The sequence below is a fragment of the Sapajus apella genome, unplaced genomic scaffold (assembly GCF_009761245.1).
Source record: "Sapajus apella isolate SASKATOON/1434 unplaced genomic scaffold, GSC_monkey_1.0 scaffold2, whole genome shotgun sequence".
In the NCBI taxonomy this organism is placed as follows: domain Eukaryota; kingdom Metazoa; phylum Chordata; class Mammalia; order Primates; family Cebidae; genus Sapajus; species Sapajus apella.
This window is the reverse complement of record NW_022436942.1, coordinates 39,490,435-39,509,727: the sequence shown is the minus strand read 5'-3', so window position 1 is coordinate 39,509,727 and position 19,293 is coordinate 39,490,435. Positions and strand designations below refer to the sequence as shown.

Genomic DNA, 19,293 nt, shown 5'->3' with positions numbered 1-19,293 from the left:
AATATCATAGTTGCTTAAGGAGGAATATGATTTCTCATAAAAAAAATTCTCATTAAGTACAGAGTTTTCATTCAAAGATAATTGTCCTAACCAAGAAAGAGTTAAGATTAATCAATTATCATTATGGACAGAGAAGATAATCTCCTATCTGGTATAAGCGTAAGAATCTTACATTATATCTGACAAATATAAGCCATATTGATTATTTATTAAACATTTCAGTAACAGAAATTTAATAAGAATATTAACTCTTGGGGAATTTACAATTAGGATCCTATTTTAAAATAATCTCTAGGAATTCATTGGCTTACTGGGGCTTAATCTCTTTATTTCAGTCATTCTTTTCTGCTTACTATTTACAAATCATACTATAAGATAATCTGGAGATTATAGATACATATAAGTCATGGTCCTGCCATCAAGGAATTTTTATATTAACTAGAGAAATCTAAAATTACTGAATGAGAAAAAAATTAAACACAAAACAAACTATGATTTTGTTTAGAAAGGGCTAATAACCAGAGAAACAACTGAACCGGAGAGATCATAATAATCAGAGTAATTTATGGGAGAGTGAACAAATTTACCCAAGAGTATGTTGTCAAAAAGGGAGACATGAGTGATGAATATTTAAAAACCTATTTTAATAGAACTTTGTACTAAATAATTTCTTTCAGCATGTGTGAGTGACGTGTTACCTACTGATTTCACTATCTGTGGACCACAATGGATTGACTGGGATTGCAGTAACATTTGAAGTGGTTCTAGCATTATTGTACCTCCACAAATGCACATCTAATTCGAAAGAAGAAAAAGAATATAAAAACAGAGAAAATAATATAAATTGTTACTGTCAGGATATCAGGGTAGATGAAAAAGAAAGGAAAATAAAACACACTAGGGGAGAAAGCTAAACAGAAAGAGGAAAGCAAATATAATAACCAGATGCTGAGAAAGGGAAAAAGATGGCATGAGAGTACATTTAAAGGAATTTGAAAGAAAATAAGATTATGGGCCGGGCGCGGTGGCTCACGCTTGTAAACCCAGCACTTTGGGAGGCGGAGGAGGGTGGATCACGAGGTCAAGAGATTGAGACCATCCTGGTCAACATGGTGAAACCCCGTCTCTACTAAAAATACAAAAATTAGCTGGGCATGGTGGCACACGTCTGTAGTCCCAGCTACTCGGGAGGCTGAGGCAGGAGAATTGCCTGAACCCAGGAGGCGGAGGTTGCGGTGAGCTGAGATCGCGCCACTGCACTCCAGCCTGGGTAACATGAGTAAAACTCCGTCTCAAAAAAAAAAAAAAAGAAAGAAAGAAAGAAAAAAGAAAATAAGATTATGAAAATTGATGAAAGACAAAATAGATGTAAAAAGGAGTTAACATGAGGTAGTAGATTTTAAAACATAAAACTGCCCATCTCAAATAATATATTTAATACCGAATGGCATAAAGATTGTATTTTTGCTGCTAGTGAAATATTAAAGACGTGCTTCTATTGAGAAAACCTGTTTACAAAACTTAGAATATGAACTATTCTCATATTCACATATTGGCATATTGTCATTTCATGCTTAGTGCTATTAAAATGTTGGACAGAATTTTTTGTTCTTTTAAAAACTATGTACAACTACAGTAACAATAGCTAACATGTTTATCACATGCTTGGAATTGTTCGAAATGCTCTATGTAGATTTTCCTTTATAATCCTCAGTTTCAAATGTATACATCTTTGTAACTCATAGTTTGCATTAAGAAGTAAGCAATGTATCTACTGAAACACAGTAAGTTTCAAAGGCAGAATTTGAGTCCGGTAATTTGAAGTCAGCACCCCTGCTTCACCACTATGCTAAGAGAGTTAGAGATTACCATTCTGAGGAGATAAGATCATATATAGACATTCACGCTCTAATATACATACACAACAATCCAGGGAATGCAATTACTCTAAGAAAAGCATTATTTTTTCCCTTTTGATATCTATCTCCCAGTGATCCGTACAGACAAAGCAAATAAAAAATGGAAAAATGTTTAGATTAAACCAGGGATAGATATTAAAGGGCAAGAGGCTTCATGTCATTTAATATAATTTCACACTTCTGGGAAACAAATTCCACATTTATGGAGTAATAGGATTCAAATTATACTCAGACTATCAGGTTTTAAAGTAATATCTTGGTTTCCAGAAAGAAAGTCATTGCTCCTGATGATATAAAGTTAATGTCTGCTTTCGATTTTTACTATTCAATTTGTAAGCTACACATGCTATAACAATGATTTACCATAGTCATAAATTGTAATACTCATAATATTGAGTAAAACATTTACTGCAGATTATTTGTACTCTTCTTGCTGTAACCAAATAAGAACATTCCAGGGATTCTTTTGCCTTTGGGAAAGAAATAAGAAAATTTTCTTAAACAAATGCTTGTTAATTACATTTTGGCAATTAAATGCTAGAAATCACAGATATATATTTGAGACTCTGTTACATCAGTTTTGTGAATATTTTTCACTAATTCTGGATTCCAAAAATGGAGGAAGGAAAATGTAGTTAGTGTTGCAAATGAATTACTCTTGAAAATTAAAAAAAAAAAATAAGGATAAGGATATATCTTAGAAGACCAATTATTGTAGGATCATACGCTATCGGGAAAGATGATCAGAAGTCCAGTATGAATATTAATACTTTCTAAAAGGTTAAAAAGTTTCCCTTGGTACTGCTGGTAACAATAGATAGAAATACATTTTATAACAGCTTTGTAAGCTAGAAAAAAATTATTGTACCCTTTCCAGCATTAATAAACGATGCAATTGTTTCTTATATTGTAGATATCTAGAAGTTACAAATCTAAGTACATTGGTCTGTGAAGTATTCAGCTTATATATCTGGCAAACGCTTTCTTGTGTTTTCCATAGCATCCTTAAATTGCAGGAAATGAAGCTTTTTAAAAAAATAGTCATTGTTTAATTTAGTAGGCCATTTTCTTCCTAAATGGCAAAAGATTTTAATTCCATTTCTAAATTTTTTAAATAAACATATACTGTTATAATCAACCTACCTTAAAAAATATAGTGTCAGTTTCATGTTCATGAATTTTAAAACTATATACTTTAACAATACCGCCTGGAAGAGGACTTGGGCTCCATTTCAGCCATACAAAGTCTGAAGTATAGTTGATTAAAGTCAAATTTTGTGGAGGTGCTAAAGGCACTGCAGGAAAACACACGATGAAACTAATATTCATAAAACTTTAACTTAACAATAGCACCATGAATTACTTTCTTGAAGAGACTAGTTTAAAAAGATTAATAAAATGATCATATTTTAATTTCAGAAATAAATATCATAACTAATTATAATTTGTATTTGGACACAGTAGTTCCAAAGTAGCTTTAAACAGAACATAAAATTCTGAAGCTCAAATTGAAAACAAACAAAAAAAAGATTCAAGAAAGTAAATATAATGGTAAGGCTGTTACAAACAAACAATCAGATATCCTTTCATTTTTCATGCTTTTCCTTAAAAAGAAAACTCAGGCGCTGCAACAGTGAAATTGTTTGAAGAAATGTGGATTCCGGCTTACCTGACTCATCTGTGTAAAAGAAAAGAATGCTGGAAGGACCAAGTCCTTTTATAGTTCTTGCAGCAGCAAAAAAGCTATATAATGTAAATGGTGAAAGCTCTTCCAGTATTATGTAATTATCAGAAGTAATGAAAGAATAATTTTCATTTGGTCCTTGTAAAGTTAAATCATAACTTATTATTGCACCATTTGGCTTTACTGGGGGATCCCATGATAAGAGAACTGAGGTAGAGGAAAGGTTTTTAAAAGTGTTGATTATTGGTGAAGTTTCTGGGACTATAAAAGAAAAAGAGAATATTAAATTAAAAGAAGCTTCAATCAATGGGATTTGATTTTCTTAGCAGATTATTTTAAGAAATATTGTATTTATGGAAAGCCTAATTACTTGAGATCAAACAGAATCAATATAATTGAATACTGTTTCCTATCAGAAAGCAATGTAAATGAAAAGAACAACAACAATCTGCTTAATAGGCAATAAAAGTGTCTAGCCTACCATCTTCTTCAGTTTTGATGTATAGCTGGGCAGTATAGGTATCAGAGAATCCCTTTTCTGTTGATGGAGTAATTTTTAATATATAATCAGTGTATTTTTCCAGATGATCAAAATATATGCTTCTCTCATATGTAACTAGAGGTGGTCTCACATGGCGAGGAGCCTGCTCTAAGCTCAGTGAAACATAGAAGACTAGACCGTTTGGTTGAGCTGGTGGGACCCAGCTTACATTTATTGCAGTTGACAAAATGGATTCATAAGTTAGGTTTCCAACAAGCCCTTCAGGTACTATGATAGGTAATGAGCAAAATACAAAAATCATCAGTTACCCTAAACAGAATCTAAATTCACAGACTGAGTTACTAATTGTTGAAATGGCATCTATTACATCATCAGCACCTAAATTATTTAAATGCAGATATGGCAAACATTCACCTATTATAGAATACCTTCTAAATAATTACTTTAAAAATCATTCAAAATAAACTCTGTCATCTTTAATATGTATGGAAATTGTTTCTATAATATTCTCTTGGCTTTTTTCCCTACTACATGATTGTGTGGGTGTGTGCATGTGTGTGCATAATGTGTGTATGTGTTTGCATAATTTGTGTATGTATACTGTTTTAAGTATTTTGATAATTTATATTATCTCAACCATATTTTTAGTTTATTTCTTCTAAATATTACCCTTGTTTCACATATGAGGAAACTAAAGCTCAGAGCCATTAAGTGAATTTTCCAAGGTCATGTGGGTAGCCAGAAGAATTAACACTAAAAGCTTTCCCAATATCTAGTCTCAAAATTTCTCCAGTCATCAGACTACCAACTCACATTTGTATATTAAACAGTTACTCTAGTTACACAAGTTCTAATTCTCAGATATAAGTTGTATTATGATATTAAACTCTATTAATATAAATTTTACATCCACCTTTGGAGTAGCACATAGTGCTTATTATTCACAGTGTGGAAATTATAACTGATAAAATGTTATAGGTTGGTAAAAACCCTGGGAAAGATCTGCATTTAAAAGTGCCTGAAGGCCAGGTGCGGTGGCTCGAGCCTATAATCCCAGCACTTTGGGAGGCCGAGGCGGGTGGATCACGAGGTCAAGAGGTTGAGACCAACCTGGTCAACAAGGTGAAACCCCATCTCTACTAAAATACAAAAATTAGCTGGGCATGGTGACGTGCACCTGTAATCCCAGCTACTCGGGAGGCTAAGGCAGGAGAATTGCTTGAACTCAGGAGGCAGAGGTTGCCGTGAGCCAAGATCACGCCATTGCACTCCAACCTGGGTAACAAGAGCGAAACTCCGTCTCGAAAAAAAAAAGTCTGAAATGGTATTGATCATATATTACACTATATGACTCCCAAAATACATATTTACACATATTTATCATATCTTTTTATGTTGACCAACTTGTCAACAATTTGAAAGATTGTTCCAACAACAAAGCAAGCATTCACTTCTCATGCTTAAAGAATCTATTTATTTCAGAAAATAAACATGGAGTTTTACTCCAGAAATTTAGGTCACTACCATTTCTCAATATCAGGGACTAGTCTTTGAAAATAAACAAGCAAATGGATGACAAAAACAACTACAAGAAAAATAAGCAATGATCCACTTATTGTATTCTGAAAGTTGAAACCTAAAAAACATCAAGAGCTTCAATCATTACAGTTTTCTGAATACTCAACGTAAATAGAATTCTTCAGAAGATGCATGCGAGAAACTTCTGGAGTTAAAAAAATATATATTCTGGAAATATTAGTCACAAACACAGTAAGAACAGAAGTGCTGCAGAGTCCTATGTAGATTCAAAGTCTGAAAAGAAAACAAGTTGCTAGAGAGTTTAAGTCCTTAAAGAAAACGGTTAAGTAAATTAACTATTGGAAATTTCATCCATGTATGCAGTACTTTTTGTGCCCATAACTGGATGGCCATGACATCTTTTGAAGCAATAAAAAGAATAGAATTTTCATGAACAGATGTTAGCAGTTTTCTTGAACAGAAGAGGCTATTACTGTAATGGTGTTATAAGAATATTAATTGAATTTTCACACTCCTATAATGAATGTGTCTAAATAAAAGATTTTATTACAAATTCAAACAAATAGAAAAAGTTCCTAAAATAATAAGTTTTAAATTAATCATGTTAAAGATTAATAAGTGTTTTTTGTTTACATACTGTCTTGATCTGTGTATACTTCAACTATGTCACTGCTTTTATTCCCATTTCCAACTGAAGTACTTGCTGTTAACCAAAATGTATAGTAGCTGAATATTGCCAGTTTATCTACTATTGCAGATACAGTCACATTGTCAAAGTCATTGGTTACTTCATGGAGTGTAAAATTCTGAAAAATAAACATATCACTTTCATTGTTCAGAATGTATTTTTTTAGTATGCATGAACATTTCAAAATAATTTATACATGAATTGATTGTCTCATTTCAATATGTTAATCGTTTTAGGAAAATCAACATAGAATTTTTTATTGCAATAATTAAACTGGAAATATGTTTGAACTAAAAGAGAAATCGATGGTAGTTTTTATTGTAAAATCAATACACAAAAAAGCAAAGAGTAAAAACTCCATGCTAACAATGAAGAAGGTCAAGTGGCCAAATGGAAATGCTACAACTGTGCTGATCAGTGTCACTTTTCCTTATAAAAACATGCAAGTATTTTTCAAACCATTAGCTAATTTTAAACAAGTTTGGGAGTGTTATAAAATTTTAGTTTTGTTTCATTCCATTTGTGATAAAGGAATTATGAATGTATTTACCTCTCTATGACCTCGAATAGCTATTATTATTCACATTTAGTGAGTCCTTTTTTTTTTTTTTTTTTTTTTTTGCTACAACTGTGAGAAGCAAGGGATGGCAGATTGATGTACTCTCTGATGTACAGAGTAAGAGGAAGTTTTAAATTTTCTGGCCTGACTCCTAATTACATTTTTTTCTCAAGGCTTTAAAAAAATATTAGGGCATTTATACATTTTCTTTCCTACCAAATTTTAAAAATAAAACACATAGTCAAAGAAAACTCATTCCGAAATAAAAGGAGACTTAGACATATAGGTAAACAGTATGAATAATTTTATAATTTCCATCTGCACAGAGTAATCTGAATCAATCCAATCCACATGAAGCCATTTAAGTCCTATAGACCTGCATTCAAATTCTGTCAGGTTATCCCTGGATAAATCATCTAATCTCAAAGCTTCTTTTCCCTCAACTGTAAAATGGAAATAATCATCTCCACTTCACAGACAACTTTTGAGGATTAGATGACATGAAGCACATAAAGCCATTAATACCATGTCTAGCACACAACAGAAAAAAATGGTAATTAGTTTCATTTAAATGAATAACAGGATAAGCAATTTGACTAAATTTATAGTAAGAATGGTTCTAAAATTTATCAACAAATTAACTTCAGCAAAATTTTACGGTTCTTTTGCCAGTATTCAGAGGAAAAATATAGTGCAATAAAAGATTTACTTCAATTTTGTGGTGATTTACATAAAAATACACAAATTAAAGTAATATAGCAATCTCACACAAAATATGATCCATTAACTTTTGTACTTTCCAATACATCTGCTTTACACATGGAACAATTGGCTTATACAAAGCAACACTTAAAAGTATTAATGTAGCTTTTTGATGTAAATTTTAATTTTTGTTATAGAATTTATTCTGATTACCTATGACCTTGATGACTAATACATAACAAATTATCTAAATCACCCAGAAGTCATTCCTGCTGAGTGGGTGACTTAATGTGCATAGACATCTAACAAATTTGTAACATTAGATCAATTATCCAGATGATACTTTTATTCACCTGTTTATTTTTGCAGAAAAATTGTCTTTTGGCACAAATTATCTAATTAAGGCTTATTCTTTTGTTTATATAAATATAGTCAGAATGTATTTAGTAAAACCTTTTCAAATTTGACCAATCAACTAATATTCACTTAGCACTTTTTAAAATAAAAAACATTATGCCAGGCACACTAAGGAAACATAAATGGATAAAAATTAAAAAGTTGAAAAGTTAATATGCTGTACAAAATACAATGTGCAACAACTGACGGAAGAACAATATGGTTTGCCAAGTAGTAGCAAAGAGGTTAAATTCTCCAAGATAAAAAGAAAGAAAGATGACTTCGCTACATACTCAGGTGCTCCAAAATTATGACTATGTACTAAAAGTGATGTTGACCTATTATAATTTTTTAAATAATGTTTCAATTAAAATATTTATTGAGCATTAAGCCTATGTATGATATAGTTCTAGGGGACTTTAAGAGATGAAAAGATTAATGTTACACAATTACGTCTCTTCAAGATGCTTATCATGGCGTAAGAGAACTAAAAGAAGCAGCAGTTATCTGGAATAGGAGACAGAACATGATATACCATGCATGACGTATTCTGCAAAGTTCTGTAGGAAGAAGAAAGATGATAAGGAATGAATAAAAGGCTATACACCTATTCTGGTATATAATTCTCCTTTGGAGGATTTCTTCTGCTAATTTGAAATAGAAAATTAGGTAGTGAAGATCTTGATGCTATTTTTAACATTAACTTTAGAAATAAGTGAAAGCACGGATAAACTTCAAGCAATATGAGACTATACTTCTGATATGTTTTAACATCATTAGCCTGTACCCTCTTGCAGCTGTCACACTTAAAAGCATTCTTAAGATTATTTAATAAAAGATAACATGTTCTAAGACAGATGAATTGTAAATTGGATCATATTACATACCAAGGTTTGAATAAGTAGGTTTAGAAGATCATGTTGGAACCAAAGTTTGATACTTATGCTTTATTATTTAGATATGGACAAAGAGACCCAAGATATAAATCACATATAAGCCATAAGCAAATTGTACAGAGACAAAATCATTGCTAAAATTTGGAACTACTGAAACAATTATACAAATACTTTTAAAATGTGGTAAGAGGAAAAATCTCCAACTTGAATATCTTCTATTGGTATAGTGACTATTGTTACAATTGTAAACAACATTTTGGTAAAAAATAAACTGCCTCTCTAGGCCCCATTTCTCTTTCTTAAAGAGAACAAAACAAAAAGCAAAAACTGCGTGACGTACAGAGTAGAAAACTGGACCATCCTTTCTCCTTCTGCTGTTAAGGCATTTGTTGAGAAATCTTGAATTATAATTATATCTATAACTATGTCTACATGTCTTTTAATACATCTATAACCATATCTACATGTCTTTTATAAAGTAATTTCCTTGTTGCATAAAGTTTGAAATAAACATATACAACCCTACTCTTCTAGGACAGAATGTAAACACTAAATCACCTTCTGGACTTTGTCTTTCTCTCTTCTAGGTTAGTCCTGAGATAGCTTACAAAGTTCTGCTCTTGCCCTCTTCAATAGCCTACATTGCATTATAGCTGCACTAAAGTCTTAATCCCAGAGGTTGTTACTCGGGAAAACTAACTAGTGACTAAATTTGGGTTGTCAGTAACAAATGGGTTTAAGCAACTCAAAGTTTGTAAGACTTATCTTTCTTCTTCTTTTACCTAATGGTATGTAAAGAATTAAGAATCACTTAGTCACAAATATGCAGTCAATAATTTCTACCACTAAAGGATATATTCTGTATATTCTGTACACTGCAGTACTTCTAAATTCCAGTTTTTCAAATTATATTCTAGCTCTCTGTATCTTTGATTCAATCATAATCACTCCAACTATCCTTTTCATATGTTAGAGTTCTGTAAAGCATCCAATTTGGAAAAATAATATAACTGCTAAAAAATTGAAAATGTTTCTTCAAAGTAAATGCATTTTAGCTATTTTCATAGCTATCATCATTCACATCCTAGAGAGTGCCTATCTACAAACTGTGCAAGCCTACAACTGTATCTTTGACAAGTTAAATAACATTCAGAGTGGTCTTCATTACATCTGATATTAAACAATAGCTACTATTATACTATTGTTATAATAACTCCTCCAATTAACAATCAAAAACCTTTTTTAAATTAAATAAAAATATGCAAACACATCTAAACACTATAATTATTTACATTGTATACAAGCAAATGTAAAAAAATTAGCTAAAAAATAACTTTCAGGATAAATGACACCATCAACACTTTACAGAACACTTCTCGGAGGAAGTATAATTGAGGGCCATCTTTATGAACAGAATTTTAAGTAGCTGGCAGATTCAGATTCACTGTTGTTAATACATGTGAAGCTTATATAGAAATGCGTGTGTGCATAAGGAGAGATTAAACGTATCTGACATTTCTATACCACATTTTTCTATGTCAATGGGAGCTGTATAAAATAAATCTGTACATAATTATCACTGTAAGGTAAATAATTTGTTTTACTGTGACAAGTCTGTATTATTAATAAAACTTAAGGATATTAATAAAGAACTAGGAGAAAATTTAATCCTTACCTGCATGAAAGTATCTGAAGTATTTCTGTAATAAACAGAGTAATATTGTATAATCCCATTAGGTTTTGAAGGAGGTGTCCAGAAAAGAATTATTGATGAAGAACTGAGGTTTACATAATAAACATCTTTGGGAGGATCACTTGGTGCTATAAAACAAATAATTGAACAAATTACTGTATTTGTGGCTACAAGTAATGTCTTAAATGTCCTGAATTTTACCTACAGTTTATAAATTAAAGTGATAAAAATTGTTTTACAAAAAAGCTTGAATTAGAAATAACATCTGTTTAGATGTCAGAAACAAAATCCACAAAATGCATTGGGTCAGCCCTCTAATACTTTATTATAAGCATATTCAAGCTGAAGACAGATGGATTTCTTACTCATAAAATGCTATCCCTGTTCTAAAACCTGTCCACTGCTCTGGATACAAGAACAATATTATAACAGGTTTCCAATATAAAATACACAATTTGAAATTCTAATATAGCTTTGAATTTTTACATTGAATAAGGGTCATAGACAAATGATTCACGAATTTTATGTTTTTTCATTTAATAAACACATAAAATTCCATGTGTCAAGTAAGTTCTGTGCTAAGTGCATTTAAAAATATAAACTTATGTAACCTTCAGAAGAACCCTGTAGAATGATACTATTTCCACATTACCAATGGGAAATTGAGGCACACAGAGATTAATTTTCCCAACATCTCACAGCTAAAAAGTGATCAAAATGCAATTTTTCATCTAATTGATGATGAATATTAGGTTTAATCATACATTTTTATATTTGTATTTTTTGGGGGCAGGATATTCTTTTTTAATAAAACAAAAAACATTATTTTAATATATCGGTATACATCCTTTGCTCACCTCCCTCTGGTGTTCGAAAGTTAATGATATTGCTTCTTGTTTTCCCATCACCAAATCTGGTGCTAGCTGTTACATAGGCACTGTATTCAACATCATAATCCAAATCTGATAACTCCAATGATGTTTCAGTTATATTAGTAGTTTTTAATGATGATTCATTCCTGAGAGAAAAAAGAATATTATCTGTATAATTGAATTCTAAAATTTAACATATACTTTTTGAGCATACTAACATTAAACAATATTAATATATCAAAATTTATTCATCTAGATTAATAGAATAAAGGTATTGGTTATCCTGAAACACTGAAAAGAGTAAATTTCAGAATACTTTAGTGAATTAACTTATTTTGCTTTCAATTATATTCAGTAATTAGATCAAATGTTAATATGATGTTCATAATTAGAGTTTCCTTGGACCGATTTTAATGGGTATCCAGAAATATTATGTACTAAAGTAATTACAATATTCCCTTTCCTACTGATATTTTAGTTGTCCAAATATTTGTTCGTTTCAAATGCTTGCAAATCTTATTTAAACTATCAATTTATAAAATAAGCCTATCTTTCAAATATTGTACAAAAGTAACATTTACTTCAGGCCAACACAAAGAAATACATACCAAATATTTAAATAGTGGTAAGTAAAATAACAAGGCTGTGGGCTCCCCTGTACTTATTTAACAGAAATGAGATTGAAAACAATGTGTGTATATTATCCAGGAAAGAAGAAAATATAGCTTATATCTCATTCAATGAAAATCTTTAAAGTATTTAAAATATCGCTCAAGAGAAGAAAAGCAAATCAAATCAATATTGACTCAGAACTCTCCAACTAAGTACCAAAATCGCAAAAGGGGAATAAAAGAGTCTAAGAACAAAATATAACACGATTTTATTACAGTCATGTTCAGTTTTCACAGTTTGAATTGGATATAGATTAATATTTAAACCCAAAAAATGAACATGTATATCATGGTGTTGAAAAATGAACACTGTTTTAAAATTTAGATTTTAGGAACAATAAAATTAAAGATTTAGATAAGGAAATATGATCAGTAATACAGAAAAAGTATATGTCTCCTGTAATCTCATATTTTTCTTCCTTAGACACACAAGGCACTGAAGAAGTAAATGAATATTCCCGCTGAATAGAAAATCCCTTTCTTTACCATTGAAACATTTGAAGCCTTTAATCACTAGGAGGAATGATAGATTTTAAGTGAATTAAAGATATCTACAGAGATACATTTCAGTCATGGTTTTACTAGCACAGAAGCACCAATTTATTCCAAATATAAGTACTGTTATCTGAAAAATAGTTGGAAAACTTACCCCAGTGAGAAAAATATGGATTCAGAGTATGCTATTGGAGACAGGCAGGATTAGCCAGGCTATTCAGCAATTTGAAACAGTTTCATTTGACATCCTTTTTCAGAAGCAGTCAGGAGAGCTTTCTTTGACTTCATTGAGACCAGAGGAGATGGGCTTTTACAACTCTTAATATTGTGGCTATTAGTTGCCAAAAAAGATGCCTTGTCATAAAAATTACCCATATTCTTATCATTGGTCACAGGTCATCGGGACACTACAGAAGAGCTAATCCAATGTGTATCTCTAAAACTATGCAATTAGACTGAGTGTGGTGGCTCATTCCCGTAATACCAGCATTTTGGGAGGCTTGAGAGGCCGAGGCAGGCAGATCACTTGAGACCAGGAATTTGAGGCCAGCCTGGGCAACATGGCGAAACCCCATCTCCACTAAAAATATAAAAATTAGCCCTGCATGATGGGCACAGCGGTGGACCCAGCTTTCAGGAGGCTGAGGCACGAGAATCACTTGAGCCCAGGAGGTGGAGGCTGCAGCGAGCTGAGATCATCCCATAGCACTCCAGCCTGGGCAACAGAGCAAGGCTGTGTCTCAAAAAAACAAAAATAAAATAAAGTTTTGCAATTAGCTAAAGTAATCTAATTGCATTATATCAATTTTTAAAATTATTTTCAATAACGTATTTCAATGTTATCTGCTACCCTGCATCACTACCTTCCTGCCCTGATTTTCACACCAAAATCTTGTATCTAAGTATCTACCAACTATAAAAAACTCAGATTATGTTCCATAGATAATACAGAATCAAGGCAATTACCTGGAAACACATATCAAAAATAAATTTTATCTCTAATAGTTTAGTAAAAAGAAGCTAGTTGTTATAAATTATATTAATAAAAAATGTAATAGTTCACTTCAGTTTGCATATATAGATTTAGTTTCTACATCTAGCCTGGTTTACTCTCAGAGACAAAATTGAGCTAACAAAATTTTTTTCAGATGTCTCGTCTGCTTGGGGTTTATTTTGCTTTTTGGAATTTAGGATTGTGGCTGATATTTTAATGAATAAGTTAGAAAAATATGGTAGCATGAATATTAATTAAAACAATTCCGAATATATGAAGTATGTAAGAGATGATTTGTTATAAAACTGACAACTAAAAGAAAAAGAAAGGAGACAGAAGTGAACTGTAACCAAGCCTCTAACTCCATTTTCCTTATTCTTAGTAGCTGTTACTGAATTGGAGATAACACATAAATGTCTGTGCTGAGGTGTGAGCTCTCTAATCTCAAAGGAGCAATCTTCAGAGCAATCCTGAAGCTCAAAGTGTTCACTCCCACCCATTTATAGGAAATTCATCTTTGACACTGCTATAATAAGTTGTTACTCTTGCTTTTAGCTGGCTTAGTTTTAAAATCTTTTTTTGTTCTTATTAGCTTACAAATATTATAATAGAATTATCATGTATTCCATTATAATATTTTATTTTCATTTATAAAAGCATATGTTCTATATCTTGATTTTTTCTTTTATCATGTTAACACCAATGATCTATAACATGTTTTCATAGTTGCATAATTTGGATATATCATAGCTATCTAGTCATTCTATGAATTAACTTTTAGGTTGTTTCTCTATTTCTTTAGCTATTGCTAACAATGATGCTGTAGTTATCCTTAAAGAAGTATTTTTTCATAATAGTACTTTATTTCTACCCACTAAATTGTGTGATTCTTGTTTAAATTGTTTTAATTAAAAAAATTTTTTAGAGACAAGGTCTTGTTATGTCACCCAGGCTAGACTTCAATCCTGGGCTCAAAGTATCCCGCCACCTCATCCTTCCTTCAGAGTAGCTGAGACTACAGGCATGCAACACTAGGCCAGGATACAAACTGTGTCTTTCTTGATTCAAATGGTTTCAGTGCTTTGTAAAATTTTAAGATTGCTACTCCAAAATGATTACTGTATCAAATTTTAAGTTATGATAATTATAATTATTTAGAATCATACCAACAATATATACGAGTACTCATTTTGACAAACTTACATAAATATCTAGATATTATTAATATAGTTAGATTTTAGCAGATTTTTAGTTAGATTTTAGTTAGCCATTCCTGGGCTGTGAGACAGAATGTCTTTTTGCATGTTTGTTGGTCATTTATGATCCATCAAAACAAACAAACAAAAAACTTTATGGGTTTTTAAATATTTTATTTTAGTCTTTTAAATAAAAACATTATTAGTCTGAGTTCTTTAGACACCATTCTTTACAATGTACAAGCAAAGATAACTTTCCCACTCTCTTTGAATTTAGAGATGATATGTACAAAATCAGTATTTAACAAAATCCAACAAAATTTAATTAGCATCTACTTTGTCTCAGGCACTACTTCAGGCATCATATGAGTAGGATACAGCCCCTATCCTCAAAATAGACAGATAAAGCAGTAAATAATTCTAAAGCAATTCACTAATAACAGTGTGACTTCCTTAAGAACAAGGACAATAACCTTTTCCCTTAGTAGCTAAAAGTAAACAACAACGAAACCAATGAGCAAAGAAATTAGTTGTGACCAAAGTATAAAAAAAGGAGAATAAGGCATGGCCCCAAAGACTCAGGAATTGTTCACTAGAAAGCTAGTTTGTAAACTTTGAGAGTAGAATAGGGAGTTGAGAGAGGCGGGAGAAGAGAAGAGGCATGAATATGTACGGTTCTCTAGGCAAGGTTTGAGACCCTTTGAAAAGTCTGAGTTTTAATTTTAATCTTCATCGTTTGCTATTTTATTCCATGTGGTAATCTACCCTGATGATACATCATCCCTGCTCATTTTTGTGACTTTATTTTCAAAACTTTAATCAGTTATCATCCAAATATTCTAGATTATTCCTTTTACTCACTAAATGGAACTTCCAAAATGAAGAATGTGAACACTCACTTACTTGACTCTTTATTAGGTTATTTTTTTCCTCATATGAACCAGTGATATTCACTAATTTCCCCATTATATGTGGAAGCTATTCTTCCATGTTGTACTCTAAGCATAATTACCCTACACAACTTGATAGCATCAGTAGTTGGTGATTACGTATTAAATAACCCCAAACTAGCAAGGCATAAACACTTGCACATTTCTAAAGCTGTTCTAGAATCTCAGAGATAGTCTGAGTCAAAGTAGTGTATTCATTTGTTGTTATTGTTCTTATTGCCATCATGTGGTTGACTGGCTAAGTTAGTTTGGTTTGGTTTGGCTTTGTTTTGCTTGTTTGCCTTAGGTAGGAAAGACAAATTTAAAAGATTAAAGGAAAAAGCCACTCAAGAGAATGAGTTTGAAGCTGAGGAAGCATACACTAATAATCCATAGATAGCTTTAGAGCAGACCCAAGGAATTAAGATCCAGAGGCAGGAGGAAGGATTGCACTTGAACTGAAAAAGAGAGATTTCATCCTCTGAGAATGGATGTAAGTGAGTTGATGGATTCTGGAAGCAAGAATTTGAAATAGTCAAATTTTTGAGATAGTCGCCTCAATTTTAAGTTTAGAATGAAAGCTGGGTTTGTCTGCTTTGAATGAGGTGAGTGAGGTTTAGCAAAGGGCTTGAAAATAGAGATGATTTGTGAAAATTTCCCAGGACAACAGGAAAGGAAACTGATCAAAAACATGTAAAATGACTTCCCAGGGGTGCTCAAAGATTAGTGAGATTAGAAAAACACGACTTTTAAATGAACATTTTTTCTTCCTTTCATTACTTCAACAAATATTTATTGAGGGCCTAAAATATAAGTTATTACACTCTGTGATGGATATATGAAGGTGAAAAAGATGTAACCTCTGGTTCAAAGGGTTTATAGCCACATAGTTATCATCCCATTAGGGCTCCAAAATTTTAGTAAAATACTTCAGAAAATGGGCTATTAGAGGAACATGCAATTATTAACCACTCATTTCTCTCCTTTAAAGCTTATAAAATATTCAAATATTTTTATTACAAAGTATATAAGTTATATCTTACTAGAAGTTTATGATTTCATGTTTGAAATTTATTGTCATAAGTTTGTTTTAAATATCTCATTATCTATCTATCTACCTATCTATCTGTCTCTTTTTGAGACAGGGTTTCACTCTGTCACCCAGGCTGAGTGCAGTGGTGTGATCACAGATCACTGCAGCCTCGATGGCCCCAACCCTGGGCTTGGGTGATCCTCCCATCTCAGCCTCCTGAATAGTTGTGACTGCAGGCATATGTTACCACACCTGGTTATTTTTTGTATTTTTTCTAGAGATGGGTCTCACTACGGTGCCCAGGCTGGCCTCAAACTCCTGGGATCAGGCCATCTGCCCACCTTGGCCTCCCAAAGTGCTGGAATTACAGATGTTTCTTATTTTAGGTATCTGTAGTTATGGTGTCCACATTAGTCTCAAACTCCTGGAATCAAGCCATCTGTCCACCTTGACCTCCTGAAGTGCTGGGATTACAGGTATCTCTTAATTTTTAAATATTTGTAGTTATGTTTCCTTTTTCATTCCTAACATTAGACTAAATGTAGTTTTTCTCCTTTTTCCGGATCAATCTCCCCATTTCTTTTCTAACTCTATATTTTAGATTACTTACTAGTTTTAATTTTCTGTTTTGTGAATTTTTAATTTAGTTTCTATATGTATGGAATTTATGAATTATACATAATTGTTAATGATAATAAGAGAATAATTATTCATGTTTTCTTCCCTGTCTGCCTGAGTACTTATCAATTTTGCACAGAGAGGGCAAAGCATAATATTTAATACTTCAAAGCATCATGAATTAAATATTGGCACACAATTTTTATTTTGAAACACTCAATTTCTGTGAATAATAACAGTATAGCATAATAATGAATCAAATAACTTTGGCCTAAATTAAATTGTGTTTAAATGAATACAAAGTTAAAAATTACTTGACAGGGTTTAGATAGTATAATATTTTCAAAACATTTTTCTACTGCAAAATTTAAAAGGTTATAGGTTCTATAAATATAATCATAAAATTAATCTTACAAATGAAAGTGTCTTTTAACACATTTAGTCAAGAAATAATAAAGATGGCATTTCTACTGAAAGTTTGCCAAGTGTAGTAGAGACAAAAATGTTTTTTTAAAAAAAGCTAAGGTGATACAAAGTGATTATAGCAAGCTTTCAAATATAATCAGTGGTGGACTGACTTTTAGTAAAGACTTTTAATTTATAATCATAAAGCTGGGAAGGTTGGAAAAAATAATTTTTTTTTTTTAGTAAATCAGTGCCATTCCACTTTATTAAAGCTGTTTTCTTTCATTTTTTCTTTAATAGTTCCAAATACTTGATCACCACATTAATTTCTCATAATAAGGGTTTAAAAAAAAAGTTCATTACTTTTCATTTCTTAGAGAAAGTCCTGGTTAGAAATCTTAAATATAACCAAATAGTATTAACATTAGCCCCTCTTTTAAAAAAGTTTTAAACACATAGTACTTGTCTTACCACAAGTTTAGAATATGGTTACTCTTGGCCCTCCCCAAAGAACATAATTTCAAACTGTCTGTTCTTCAGTTACTCTAAAAAGCTGTGGAAAATGTTGCATATTGAAGACTTGAAAGACTAGCAAACCTCTAGATTTACTATTCTTGCCTCTTTCATCAAGCAGAAGCTACAGAAAGCCATATACATTATACATTTGATCTTAATTTTCTGTGGAATCACCTTCACCTTACTATATTTTTTGGGGGAAAATTCTTATTACTTTCCAATTCTATACCTACATAATTCTATTTAACATACAAAAACAACACTAATAGTCTTTGGACTAATATGTCCAGTTGATCCTTCCAAAAGTTTCTGGAATTCAAATGTACGGAACTAGTTATCCAACTTAGTTTCCTCCAACCAAAGGTTTAGCTTCCAAATCTAGCCTCTCTGCAACCATCCTTTCCTTAAACAACTGCTTCTCTGAGAGGGACAATTCTGGGTTCCAATTCATACCTTCTCGCCATAGATTTTTATTCTCATGTGAAAATCCATATACCAGAGAAAGCACAGGTAGGATGGGGCATAGAACTGTGGGAATCTATAGCATTAGAAAGGTTATATTAAAATTACAATTTTAAACATTATAAAATATTATAAAATATGTCCATGTGGTTTCTCCTCTAGAATGTTCATGCTCTCTTTGAAAACTTGTTTAGAATGTTTACTATATGCCAGGCACTGAGTTACTGACTTGTGATAAAGTACAGTTCCTACATTGCTAGACCTTACCAAAAGGCAGGAAGATCCTTATTAACAAGAAAATACAAATGTTATGAGATTTATAGAAAGGGAACAGAACTTTTCAGTGGGTCTAGTATTTATTATCACAATAACCAGTAGTATACTCCCATTGTTTTTTATCATATCCACATTATTTAGGAAGGGAGAAATAAAGCAATTCAATAATAAATATACTTCTTATAAATAGAAACACACACACACACACACACACACACACACACACACACACACACACACACACACAC

The 19,293-nt window shown here is 31.7% G+C and overlaps 1 protein-coding gene across 2 annotated transcripts in view; it reads right to left on the bottom strand.

Annotated features, from left to right (window-relative positions):
• The window catches only part of PTPRQ (protein tyrosine phosphatase receptor type Q), a 240,750-nt gene that overhangs the window by 136,878 nt on the left and 84,579 nt on the right, over window positions 1-19,293 (bottom strand). For both annotated transcript variants that reach the window (XM_032296569.1, XM_032296577.1), the window contains 6 exons: window positions 11,436-11,596; window positions 10,561-10,706; window positions 6,282-6,450; window positions 4,085-4,372; window positions 3,589-3,864; window positions 3,063-3,214 (listed from right to left, as the gene is read on the bottom strand). In XM_032296569.1, the coding sequence (XP_032152460.1) occupies window positions 3,063-3,214; window positions 3,589-3,864; window positions 4,085-4,372; window positions 6,282-6,450; window positions 10,561-10,706; window positions 11,436-11,596 (1,192 nt within the window). The remainder of the gene's footprint in view (window positions 1-3,062; window positions 3,215-3,588; window positions 3,865-4,084; window positions 4,373-6,281; window positions 6,451-10,560; window positions 10,707-11,435; window positions 11,597-19,293) is intronic.